Source organism: Lampetra planeri, chromosome 54 (assembly GCF_965212315.1).
Source record: "Lampetra planeri chromosome 54, kcLamPlan1.2.h2, whole genome shotgun sequence".
Taxonomy (NCBI): Eukaryota; Metazoa; Chordata; class Hyperoartia; order Petromyzontiformes; family Petromyzontidae; genus Lampetra; species Lampetra planeri.
This window is the reverse complement of record NC_136160.1, coordinates 157,637-170,659: the sequence shown is the minus strand read 5'-3', so window position 1 is coordinate 170,659 and position 13,023 is coordinate 157,637. Positions and strand designations below refer to the sequence as shown.

Genomic DNA, 13,023 nt, shown 5'->3' with positions numbered 1-13,023 from the left:
CCGCGGAGATCCGGCCGCCGGTGATCGGCAGCTGTCAGTTCCGAGACACCTGGGAGCAGATCAGGCGAAAATACGTGTGGATCAGGCAGAGACATTTCCCCCTCTGGGTCGCCGGTCACGTCACACGCCCGGCCATCACGACACAAGGGGAGGCCATATGGAGGCGAGAACGGTTTCAGTCGGGAGGGGTGAACGTACCAACGGCGCTTTCCCCACTTTATCTGAACGCACTGGGGCCGTGCAACGCGCACGACCTCCACGGGTCCCCTCCACGGTCTCAACAATTTAGGCGACGTAGCCAAGGGTGCCTGAGGGCAATGCAGCCAGGCCCTGTCACCTGGTTTCCATTCGTGCATGGACACCTTCCGCGCCCGCAACCGTTCATTAGCAACTTGGCGAGCCCGCGAATTAAGCCGTGCGGCCTCCCTCACCTCTGTCAGCTTGTGAATATTAAACTTAATATGTTCTGCCAAATTAGAATTAGTTCGTGGAGCGGACAGGCCAAGTTGCGTTTCCATTGGCGGGTCAGCTTCCCGACCGTACATCAAATAGAATGGGGAAAACCCCGTAGCTGCATGGGGGGCCATTCTATACGCGGCAAGGACTCCCGGGACCTGCAGGTCCCAATCTACATGTGCCTCGCACACCTGCTGGCACAGCATGGAAGTCAAAGTTTTGTGGAGTCTCTCCACCATCCCGTCAGTCTGCGGGTGGTACGGGGAGGTACGCACCTTCTTGGTACCCAACAGATCGCACACCTCTTGCAACAATTTACTCGAAAATTTTTTACCTTGGTCGGTCAGCAGGCGTTCGGGAGCCCCCTTGTCCAGGACATAGCCCTGGACGAAGGCATCCGTCACAGCCGCTGCCGACTGGTTAGCGAGAGGCCACGCCATAGGCCATCGGGTAAAGTATTCGACCCCCACTAACAAATATTTATTCCCTCTCGGCGTGACTGGGAAGGGCCCCAAAATATCGAGTGCAACGAGCTCGTTGGTACGCGAGACCTGAATAGATTGCAGCGGTGGATTAGCTGCCACGGCCGGTGGTTTACGCCTGGCGCACTCAACGCACCCCTTCAGAATATGTACCACATCACTTCCCATTCCCGGCCAGTAATAGTCACGCTGAAGCAGGGCAAGCGTCTTGTTAACTCCCAAGTGCAAGAGGCGTTCGTGTGCCGCCAAGACAACCCTCCCCCTCACAGCGGAAGGCACCACGAGTGCGTTCCGCCAGGACAAACTGTCCCATCTCAATAACACGCCCTGCTCAAGTACATAGGAGCCGGTACGCTCCTGGTCCCCCTCGGGACCCCCAACCTTGCGGCGCAATGCTAGCAGCGAGCTGTCCGCCATCTGGAGGCGGCCCCATTCGCTGAGCGACAGCGAGAGCAGCGAGTCCCGACCCTGAGAGGCAGTGGAATCATCCCCGATCGGTGCGCCCGCTGTCGCAGCCAGTGCCCCCATCTCCCCCGCAAGCGTCGGTTTACAGCGCGCCGATCCCGACAAACACGCGCATTCATCACAAGGCAACAACCGCGACAAGCAATCGGCATTCGTGTGTCGCAACCCCTTACGGTACGTAGTCGTAAACTGATAGTCCTGGAGGACTTCCAACCAACGCGACAACTGGCCCGAGGGCTGGGCGACCCTCAATGAATACTGTAGCGCCGCGTGGTCCGTTCGGACTGTAAAGTGACGACCATAGAGATATGGCCTAAACTGCTGCACAAAAAAAACAATGGCAAGCAGCTCGCGACGGGTGACACAGTAGCGCTGCTCCGCCGGAGACAACACCCTACTGCCGTAGGCGACAACTCTTTCGACCCCCCCAACGACTTGGGATAGCACCCCCCCAATGCCCGTGTTGCTAGCATCCGTGTCCAGCAAAAAGGGACTGGCAAAATCGGGATAACACAAGGGTGGGGCACCCACCAAGGCGTCCCGGAGGGAGCGAAACGCGGCCTCCTCCTCCGGTCCCCATTTGAACTCCACTCCCTTCGCCGTTAGAGCGTGCAAGGGTTTTGCAATAGTGGCGAAGTGCTCAACGAACCGCTGATAATAAGAAGCAAACCCGATGAAACTACGCACGTCGGAAACGGACGTAGGTGTCGGCCACGAACCGACACAATCCGTCTTCGCGGGATCGGTGGAGATCCCCGAAGAATCGACAATGTGACCCAAGTATCCAACGGACCTACGAAGGAGGTGACATTTGGCCGGTTTAAATTTCAACTTAGCCGATCGCATTCGCAAGAACACCCCTCTCAATCGCCGGAGGTGTTCTTCAAACGTTTTACTGAAAACAATGACATCGTCCATATAAATCAAGCATGTATCCCACTGCAAGCCCGACAAAACCAGCTCCATAAGTCGCTGAAACGTCGCTGGAGAGGAGTGAAGTCCCATGGGTAACCGGTTAAACTGGAACAGCCCCCCTGGAGTCCGAAATGCTGTCTTAGGTTTCGACTCTTCGTCGAGCGGCAACTGCCAAAACCCCGATAACAAATCAAGAGTCGAAAAATATCGCGCACCAGACTCATCCATCCTGGGGAGCGGATACGCGTCAGCCACAGAGATCTTATTCAGGCGACGGAAATCAACGCAGAATCGCAGGGACCCGTCCTGCTTCTTAACCAGCACAATAGGCGCTCCCCACGGGCTAGAGGAGGGCGAAATAATATCGGCTTCTAGCATATCGTTAACAGCCGACTGAACATGTTCCTTCTCCACGGGACTCAGTCGGAAGGGATTTAGCCTGACCGGCGCCGCATCGCCCGTTTCAATGTGATGGTGCAACAAATCCGTGCACCCAATGTCATACTTATGTTTACTGAATACATCAGAGAATTCAATGAGCAACTCGCGCAGCGCACCCAACTGCGCCGCCGACAAATCGTCCGAGGCGGCACATAGCGAATGGACCCACTCGAGGTCTTCCCTTGGCTCAACGTTCCGCGCGGGGCTCGAGCCCACCTGCGCAACCCACCCATCATCCCCAGGGACCTGCGCCGCGTGAGCCAGTACGGTGCCCTGCGGAATGACAGCTGGTCGCGACCCCGCGTTCAAAACCATCACAAACGGATCCCTGTCAGCCCGCACCAAAGTGTGAGCCACCGATAAATCAAGACCCCCGACAGCCTTGTTAGAAGGACCCAAAAGCATACTCTGTCCCGAAGCCTCCCTCACCCATGGTTTCCGCAACCGGAGGGGAATCAACATCTGTGAACCCGGGGGCACTTGCACTGTCTGCGTCGCCACCGCTTGTATCGTAGCGCACGCCGTCCGAATGTCAGTAGGGCCCGTCAAAAATGAAATCCGGCGACCCGATGGCAGTTCAATGCATCGTTGATCGATAAGAATTTTAATAGGCATTTTAGCCAAAAAATCAGTGCCCAAAAGACACGGAACTGCCAAAGAAGACGAAACGAAAACGGGTCCCGACAATTTGATATCTCCAATGCAAATGGACGCCCTAACCTGACCGATAATGCCCAACGATCCCCCATTAGCGGCGTAAAATGGCACATCCACTGGAAGCAGCGGACGACATTGGACTGGAAGAATATTATAAATGAGGTCCGATATAATAGTTGCCGATGCCCCCGTGTCCACTAACACCCTAATCTCAACCCCATCAATAGATCCCGTAACAACGGACGAACCCGCCGAAGCAGCCACAATTCTATGCCCCAATTCCGCCCATTCAATGTCTCCCTGGTCCCGGCCGAACCCCCCTCGCCGAACCGAATCCCCGAACCTTAACCGGCCCTCCTCCGCCGCAACGCGGCGTCCCATGTGTGCCGAATAAACAGGCCGAGCGTGTGAGGTGCCGCGACTTGCCGGGGATTGTAGAGATGGCTTGGGCTCTCGGTCGTCGTCCAGCCGAGCTCCCATGGCGCGCTGCCGCGGAGCGCGGCACCCGGACGCCACGTGGCCCCGGAGGCCGCAGTTATAGCACGTGACGAGGGTCGGAGTAGATCTTGGTTGCTCCGACTTTCGGCCCGATCGCAGAGGCGACCGGGCCCCCGGCCTCCAGTCCCCTGGTCGTCCCGTGGCGAACGCCTCCTCTCGTGGGCTGACGACTTGGGGTTCGGCGACCACCAAACCCGGGGCTGCGACGACAGCAGCGTTGCAACCAACGCCTTGCTTCCGTTGTAGGGCCTCGTGCGCTTGAATACTCGTGGCGACTCTCAAAGAAGAAATATCAATCTCGTCAGCTGTGTTGATAGGGACCCCCAGGTCCTGCGCCAACTTGAGCAGCTGCTCCAAAACCATCGCGTCTTGGCCCTCCTCGTCCATCCGAGGGAACGCAGCATCAGCAAGAGCCAGCAACGCCGTGCGATAGGCCAGCGCGGTCTCCGTGGCCGCTTTCCGTCTTGCGTAGAACTGATGGCGGCACGTAGAGGGAGGTCCGTAGACCCTGGCCAACAAACCCAGCGCATCCTTCAGCGTGGAGCGGTCCGACTTCCGTGCAGCCCTGAAGGCCGCGAGCGCATCGTCGTCCAGCATGGCGGGCAATGCCCGCAGCGCCGTAGCATCGGACCACGCTGACATCTCTTGATGCGCCAAAAACCTTCGCTGAAATTGGCCCCAGTCTCCGCCTTCCGCCTTGAAGGCTGACAACGTGGGCAGGCGCTGCTGAAAAATGAAGTCATCCGCCTCGTGGTTCCTCTCCGCCTGTCCGTCGGTGTCTAAGATGGCGGCTCCAGCAGCAGACGTAAGATGGCGGACCCCCTCTCGCGCTGATGACGTCGATGCGCTCGCCGTTCCCGCCAAAAGTAGGCCCAGGCGCAATGGCGGGAATCCCCCATTCGTTTTGGCGGGAATCTGCGGGGCGACCTTGTAAAATGTCCCCCACCGTCCCCGCTCCTCCCGACGAGCTGATCTCCGCCAAGATGGACGCGGCGGCGAGCAGCAGCTCCGCCAGTCGGGAGTGCGCCTCACGAAGCCCGGCGTCGGTCCCCGGTCGCTCGGCCGGCGCCGTCGACGGACCCTGTAGCGTGGGCAAGTCCTCTTCCTCACCCCCCGCCACCAGCGGCCCCGAGTCGTCCAGGTCTTCCTCGCGGTCAATCCCGTGGGTCCTACGGGTCTTCCTTGTCTCCATACTTGGAAGCCCGTTTCACTTCTGACGCCAGATGAAGTATTGGAAAATGACGGCAGGAAACTCCTTGACGGGAACACACTTCTTTTATTAAATCTTGACTTGTAACAATACAACGCGTGGCCTCTCTTCTTCACAATGCGGTCACCATACAACGGTACAACTCGTGACCTCTTCTTCTTCACCCTACGCTTCTCTTGACTCTCTGGATTCTGTGCTGCTGGCTCTCTGTGCCTCGTGTAGACTCCGCGCCTCGGCTACACTCTTCTCTCGCCTCGTGTAGACTCTGCGCCTCTGCTACACTCTCCACTCGCCTCGTGTAGACTTTGCATCTCTCTCTCTGGCTACACCGTATGCATACTCGGCTCGTGTAGACCTTCCTCTCTCTCTGGCTACACCGTATGCATACTCGGCTCGTGTAGACCGTTCTCTCTCTCTGGCTACACACTATACATTACTCAGCTCGTGTAGACCGTTCTCTCTCGCTGGCTACACACTATACATTACTCAGCTCGTGTAGACCGTTCTCTCTCGCTGGCTACACACTATACATTACTCAGCTCGTGTAGACCGTTCTCTCTCGCTGGCTACACACTACATTACTCAGCTCGTGTAGACCGTTCTCTCTCGCTGGCTACACACTTATACCTTACTCTCCTCTACTCTCCATTACTCTCCTCTACTCTCCTCTCCGGGCTCTATCTCTGCACCTTCGTCTTCATTCTTAGATGGTTCCACTTCTGCCCCCTGCTCCTCTGTGCATCACCTTATATACCTCTTCTTCCCGGGAGACGGAGCGGATGCGGACCTCAACGTCGGCACCGCTCCTCAGTTACCCAATCCCCACGCGCTATCCCTACGATCCGGTTCCGCTCAGCGCGTGTTTCCACTCCCCGACCAATCACACCGCGCTGCTACCCGATCACTCCCTCTGGGCGCGTCACCGGCACACAGCCAATCAGCAGCACTACCCCCACCCGCGCACTGACGCCTGCTCCTCCCCGTCAGCGCGCGTCACCACACACACACCCGTACATACGCGCTGGCACACGACATATACACCCAGCGCGTATCACCACTACACATATAATAAAAAAAAAGTAATGTACAGCGTAGAGCTGAGGTGTTGATTCGTCGATTAAGTCGATTAATCGACTAATAATTGTAATTGACAACATTTTTATGGTCAATTACTCGTCGGGTGCCCCCACATCCTGGGCTGCTGAAGGTGTGTACAGGATTAACTGCACGGGTGGTAAATGTGATGTTGGGCAAACAGGACGAATGATCAGCACGAGACTAAAAGAACATCAGAGGAATATTACATTTTCCTAAATATAACTGTCAGCAAGAGCAGAACGCGCGTCCCAACAAGGACACTCAATTGATGTTGATAATGTGGAAGTATCGCGCAAAACTAGCTACGACTGGCCAAGACTAATTAGATAATCTATCGAAATAAAAATAAATAAAAATAATTTTAACCGTTCAGATAGCTACCGGCTTAGTGCTGCGTGGAAGAGAATAATAAAATAATACATTAGTTAAATACATGCCTACAAAGGGCAGCGTACTTCAATAGGTATTGCCGTTGGTCAGGCTATTTTAATTAACACAATAGACAGAAAGGACAAGTTGAAAGTGCTCGTATAATATACATGCATAATGTTCGTTGCCTCAGTAACCCCCCCCCCTCCACATTGTGCAAGAGCGCAGAAGCGTGGTCACCACATCTATGCCTCTATATAAGGAACGAAACAGTAAGACTTCACAATATTCTTTGGGTCTTTTGGTAAATTCACCTAGATAGGTTCAAAGAAAAAAAAAAACGTGACTTTACCGAAAGACCCAAAGAATATGAATTCCTGCCTGATGAAGCTAGTTGTAATTACAGGTGAAACGGCGTACTCAGATTGTAAATGTTGTGGCTCTCCAACACACCGGTTCGTGCTGTACTCGTAACGAATTGGCCACGTTCTGTTGACGTGGCAACCCTTACTAGTTGGCTGTGTCGCTTGGTGGCGGTTTTAACGACACATTTATATATTTACACGATCTAACCCAAAAACCTCTATTATGGACTGGTTACAATATGTTTTTCTTTTTAGCTATGGGAAGTAACCAGAGAACCTGGAGATGATCCATGCATTATAGGGGAAGAACATACAAGCTCCACACAGAAAGGCATCCGAGTCAGGAATCGAACCCAAACCCTTATTGGTCTTAGACAGAAATGTTACCACTGTGCCACCATGTAATTGGCGACTTTAAAGAATCCCATAATTTGACTTTGCTCACGTTATGTGCATATTGTGTGTGTTCTGTGTCAGGGAGAACGAGGCTCTCTGGAGAGAAGTTGCCTCTCTGCGCCAGAAGCATGCGCAACAGCAGAAGGTGGTGAATAAGGTGAGGAGCTGAGGTGTCAACAGGGCTGGGTGCAGCTACAATGATAATACATCTATTGTGTATCAATTATCATTGTAATGTGGTAAAATCCAACACAGCCAAACAAATTAAACTAATGAAATGATCATGTGCACAAGCATTTCACGTGCCAAACTTCAACTCACCGGTGAGGTGAAACCATAATAACTGGTGCCTTAAATGCTTGTATACCAAGTGACATTTGTTTGGCTATGGTTTGGGTGGTGGAGGGTCCTAATTGTTACATGGCCACTCGTAAATTCCATTGTGAATCATATTGGCTGGGAAAAACAAGAGTTCAATCACGTGTATATTGTATCTAAAGGGTTCACGTCACCCCTGCAGCCACGAGGGTTCATGTTACCCCGATTAGCGCCTTATGTTATGTACGGTGCGAAAGAAGTTATCAAAGATAGTGGTCGCTATATTCACAGCAATGTAAAAAAAAATTACTACCTTGAATTGCAACAATTTATCAAATTAATGGAGGAGTGATTCACCACAACTCCCATGCCCAGTCTGGAGCCATTTTAGCCCGGGATGGTGACACGGCCCAGCGGTCGCGCATTAACCGCTTGTTGTAGAGGTTTGTAGTTCACGTCCAGCAGGGCGAAGTGGTCATTACTGCGGGTATATTGACCGTAATATCCATACTGTATGCTTCACAGTGGATGTTAAATATCCTGTGATGTTATCTGAAAAGAGTTGGAAATGTGTGCTGGCATCATGGTCCAAAATAGTTAAATTTTGAAAATAATTAACAAATTATTTAATTGTGATTATACATCACAATCATTGCCCCCTTACTGTGATACTATTACCGATTGTGATAATCCATAACTATAAGAATGTCGCACGTATGAAATGTATTAAATTAGTCAATTATTTTGGTCTTGGATAATCATGGGAGTGCTCCTATTAACTTTCTTCTTTGTGCATCTGTGCAGCTGATCCAATTCCTCGTTTCCCTGGTGCAGTCAAATCGAGTCATCGGGGTCAAGCGGAAGCTGTGAGTTCTGCCATTGTTGACCCTTGAGCCGAGGGTGTTAGAAGAGCGTTAGCAGTGGCAGGGTGGTGGCGCAGTGTTCACACGAGTGTCTTGCTGCAGCAAGAAGGTCCTGGGTTCGATTCCTGACTTGGGTGCTGTCCTGTGTGGAGTTTTGTATGTTCTCCACTTGTTCAGCATGCGTTTCTTTGGAGTTCTCTGGTTTCCTTCCAAAGCTAAAAAAAACATACAATCTATCTGATATTGGTCAAGCATCCCAATGCTGAAAATGTACCTGCAAATTACCGACTTGGGTAGCAATGCCACCCCGTCTGCAAAAACTTTGTCAGGACCCTCCTGAAAAATTATCTTGATACTCTGTGGTGCTCTTCTAGGTTAACAAGTGTAATAATAACAAAAATAAATCGTTGTAAATGCAGCATTGTGTGATCATATTTTTCCCATTGCTTACGCCTTACATGACCTCTTCCCCCCTCTCGTTGTGCACCGTGCCCAGGCCTTTGATGCTCAACGACAGCAGCTCGTCACACTCGCTGCCCAAGTACGGCCGTCCCCTCTCCATCGAGCCGCTCGACGACTACACTGTGAGTGCCGCATCTCCCCAAGTCACGACTAGCGTTACAGTGTAACGTGGTCTGCGGCATTTCACTACTTGTGGAATGCGTAGGAGGTGACTAATCCCATATCTGCATTTCCCATAAATATGCTAAATTCCTCTTGATATGCAAATTCATTTGTCAAGGCGCCCCCTCCAACCCAGCTTAAATATACGCTGCCAAGCCTGGTGGTGCCCATTCAGACGCTGTCTTTCCAACAGACCTGTTCTTCACCTGAAGACGGCTGCTTGCGTTGTGGCCAAAACGTCGTGAGAATTATTTTATTATGTTGTATTTTTATTATTTTATTATTTCCCTTCTACATGACTTTACCGAAAGAACCAAGAAGATGAATCCCTGTAGTCACAAAAGCTTTAAATTGAGTATTCTTAGTCACAGTTTGGCTCAGGCTTGGCTGTAGCTCAAGTGAGCCGGCTGATTGGCAAGTGCAATGGAAGTGATGGATGACACCATCCTAGCAACTGCTGCCACGTCCAGAGTGTTGTGAACTCAACAGTAGGGTCATACATCTTGGTTCTTTCGGTAAAGTCACGTAGAAGGGAAGTAATAAAATAATAAAAATAAAACACAATAAAATAATTCTCACGACGTTTCGGCTACAACGCAAGCAGCCGTCTTCAGGCTACAACGCAAGCAGCCGTCTTCAGGTGAAGACGGCTGCTTGCGTTGTAGCCAAAACGTCGTGATAATTATTTTATTGTGTTTTATTTTTATTATTTTATTACTTCCCTTCTACGTGACTTTACCGAAAGAACCAAGATGAATCCCTGCAGTCACGAAAGCTTTAAATCGAGAAGTAGGGTCATAATTCCTACATTTTTTTTTTACATTTTTTCTCTTTACTTTTCATGGAATTTCAGATCCTACTAAAATCCTTCTAAATCACAGCCTGCCAGATTTCCTCTCATAGCTAAAAAAATACATGTAACAGAATTGTTATTGTCTGCTTATTGCTCAACTAGCCTTTTCCCATCCAAGGACTGGTGTATTGCAGTAAATGTGAAACTTGCAAGCAAAAAGCAGACTGCGACGTGATCTTCATTGCATCCATTCGTGTGAAATTTGTAAGGCCGCGGTGACACAGACTTAGTTAATTTAAAGGTTATAATCCCTTGATCATCATGACGTCCTTTTTACTTCGATGTCTCAACAGCATGACGTGAGGGTCTGCCTTCATAGTGAGGGTTATAAGTTGACGCTGAGGAGGGGGGAGGAGGCGCCTCGCCCCCCAATGTGGAGTGACGTCACCCGCTCATGATTATTATGAATGGAGGGAGGGGTGTCCATGTGGAGGACTTAACCTGTTCATGATTATTAATGAGGGGGGCTGGTCGACGTGGAGTGACGTCACGTGTGGGACAGACATTCTTGGCTCATAGTAGTAAATTGGAATTGTACATTGCAACATCACCCTGTACGGCAACAAAGATGTCATAGACTCCTTGAAAAGGTTTTGAGGCTCGCTGAGGCTTTCTGGGTAAACACACGTATTGATGATAATAGTTCTGCAATTATCCCCTGCAGTCCCACTCTTGGTTTTAGTTTTTGAGGCTTTTTTTTAGTTTAATAATTATTTGTCAATGCACGGTAAGTAACCCCCACTCCTCCATAATCATCAGTAAGTAACATATCCCTTACAACAGGCAGCAGCATGCAGATTTCGCTTCCAAATAATAAGTCATTTTGATGATTTGCATTTTAAGCTTTTTGGAGCAATAGAGAAATGAAACAAACATTGTTACCGTACTGCGATTACTGGATGAAGACACTGCTTACAAATTCGCTGTTTACAAGCTTTTCAAAATTGCTCTACTTTATATAAATAAAGACTTTAATCTGTATGTATATATGCATGTATGTCTCAAAAATATCTAGCGTACTTCCCAACAAGGTAGACAGCTGAAATGTGGTAGATAGGTAGCTTTTAGGACACAAAAAACAGGAAAAATCCGAGCCTTTTCATTTCAAAGCCCCAAAATGTCGATTTTGAGTGCCACGTGAACATGTTTATGCGTGTCATTCAGAAACCGTTCAAAATAAAAGATTTAGGGGTATTTTTCGTTTGATAGAGCGCTAAACAGCAAATAAAATGAAATTGAGAACCATTCTTCTGTCTTTTATTTATTTTTAGATATTTCGGATTTAAGCGGTTTTTAATGTCAAAACTACACTTTATGATGTTCAAATGCGAATAATTCGAAAAAGGGAAGAGATAGGAGCTTTCCCCCATAAATGTTTGTTCTTTATAGAAAAATAACGAACAGAATCTTCTAAATTGAGTGCTTCCTGATGGGTATATCATTAAATATAAGAAGTTAAATCATGTCAACAAAAAATTTTTTCCGGAAAATTACAAATTTTTGGAGTACTTATTAGTGTAGACTTAAAACTTTCGTGACTGCATGAATTCATATTCTTGGTTATTTCGGTGAAGTCACTGAGATATAAAACAAAAATCTAAATTAAAAGCAAAAAACCCATGACGTTTCGATCGCAACACAAGTGGTCTTCATCAGGTGGCGAGAAACGAGGGGGCAAACCTCCAAATGTAGCTGCTTATGAGGGCTCCAGAGTGAGCGGGCGGGGGAAAGGGCAAGAGACAGGGGGAGAGAGAGGGGGCGGGGCAGATATGGGGGTGGGGGAGAGATGTGAGGGGGGGAATTGACAGGGGGAGAGAGAGGGGGTGGGGCAGAGATGGGGGGGGGGTAGAGATGGGAGGAGGGAGGAATTGCACTTGGTAACACCCATCAGAAAATGGGGGGGGGAGGAATGGGGCAGAGATAGGGGGAGAGAGAGGGGGTGGAGCAGAGATGGGGGGGGGAGCGGTAGAGATGGGGGGTGGGGAATTGCACCTCGCGACACCCATCCACACTGCTGATGGTAGAGGTTGAAAAGGAAACACAAATTCAAGTCATGATCCAAAGTGGTTGATGACATCTTGCCAATGATTGCTGAGTTTAAAACCTTCATCTCGGTTGAAATTGTGTTTGTCTCTATATATATGGATGGCTTTGTGAACAAATCTTTGTTGATAGCCAGTTGGCTTGCAAAGTACCATCATCTTAGAGAAATCAATTTCATGTGAGCCAGCCGCATTAAAGTAATGATCAGCTACGGCAGAAGCTTTGGTCCTGCCGTGTTTCAGATCTGCGTTGTGTTCACGAACACGGTCCGCAGTTACATTGGTTTCCCCAATGGTTTCCCCAATGTAACTGCTGCCGCAGATACAGCCTAGTCTGTAGACACCGGGATATTGCATGTCAGGAATCTTGTCCTTCACAGATGGGATCAGGTCACGAATTTTATGTACTGTGTTAAATCGGACCTGGATCTTGTGTTTATGCAAGATTTTGGAAATATTTTGGTTATTCCTGCTATGTATGGCACGGTGATGGTTTTGATTGTATCTTAAGATGGCTCCTTCATCACAGTTGGGGGTGATGGCTTTGCGGATTGTGTAGTCAGAATATCCATTCGCCTTGAGAGCTTGGTGTACGTGTTTGAGTTCACTGGTTAGGTGTTCATGGTCGGAGATACATTGAGCTCTATGGTGGAGCGTTTTGATGAGGGAATTCTTCTGGGATGGATGGGTAGGTAGGCGTCAGTATGGGTTACTTTCCTTTAGACAGAGTGGTTCATTGAGCCATCTGGTCTCCTTTTGATTAAGACATCCAAGAAAGGTAGCATGCCATCCTTTTCTACCTCCATGATGATATTTGATTGCTGGGTGTATGGAATTGATGTGGTTGAGAAATTGTTTCAGAGCCGGTCGGCCATGTGGCCAGATGACAAACGTGGCACCCACGGACCTCTTCCACAAGGACGGGCGTAGAGTGGATGCATGGATGGTGTCCGTCTCAAATTTTTCCATGA

The 13,023-nt window shown here is 49.7% G+C and overlaps 1 protein-coding gene across 4 annotated transcripts in view; it reads left to right on the top strand.

The window, feature by feature from the left end:
• HSF1 (heat shock transcription factor 1) overlaps nucleotides 1-13,023 on the top strand; it is a 67,591-nt gene that overhangs the window by 17,384 nt on the left and 37,184 nt on the right. For all 4 annotated transcript variants that reach the window (XM_078617585.1, XM_078617586.1, XM_078617584.1 and 1 more), the window contains exons 5-7: nucleotides 7,434-7,509; nucleotides 8,475-8,536; nucleotides 9,030-9,117. In XM_078617585.1, coding sequence (XP_078473711.1) covers nucleotides 7,434-7,509; nucleotides 8,475-8,536; nucleotides 9,030-9,117 — 226 coding nt within the window. The remainder of the gene's footprint in view (nucleotides 1-7,433; nucleotides 7,510-8,474; nucleotides 8,537-9,029; nucleotides 9,118-13,023) is intronic.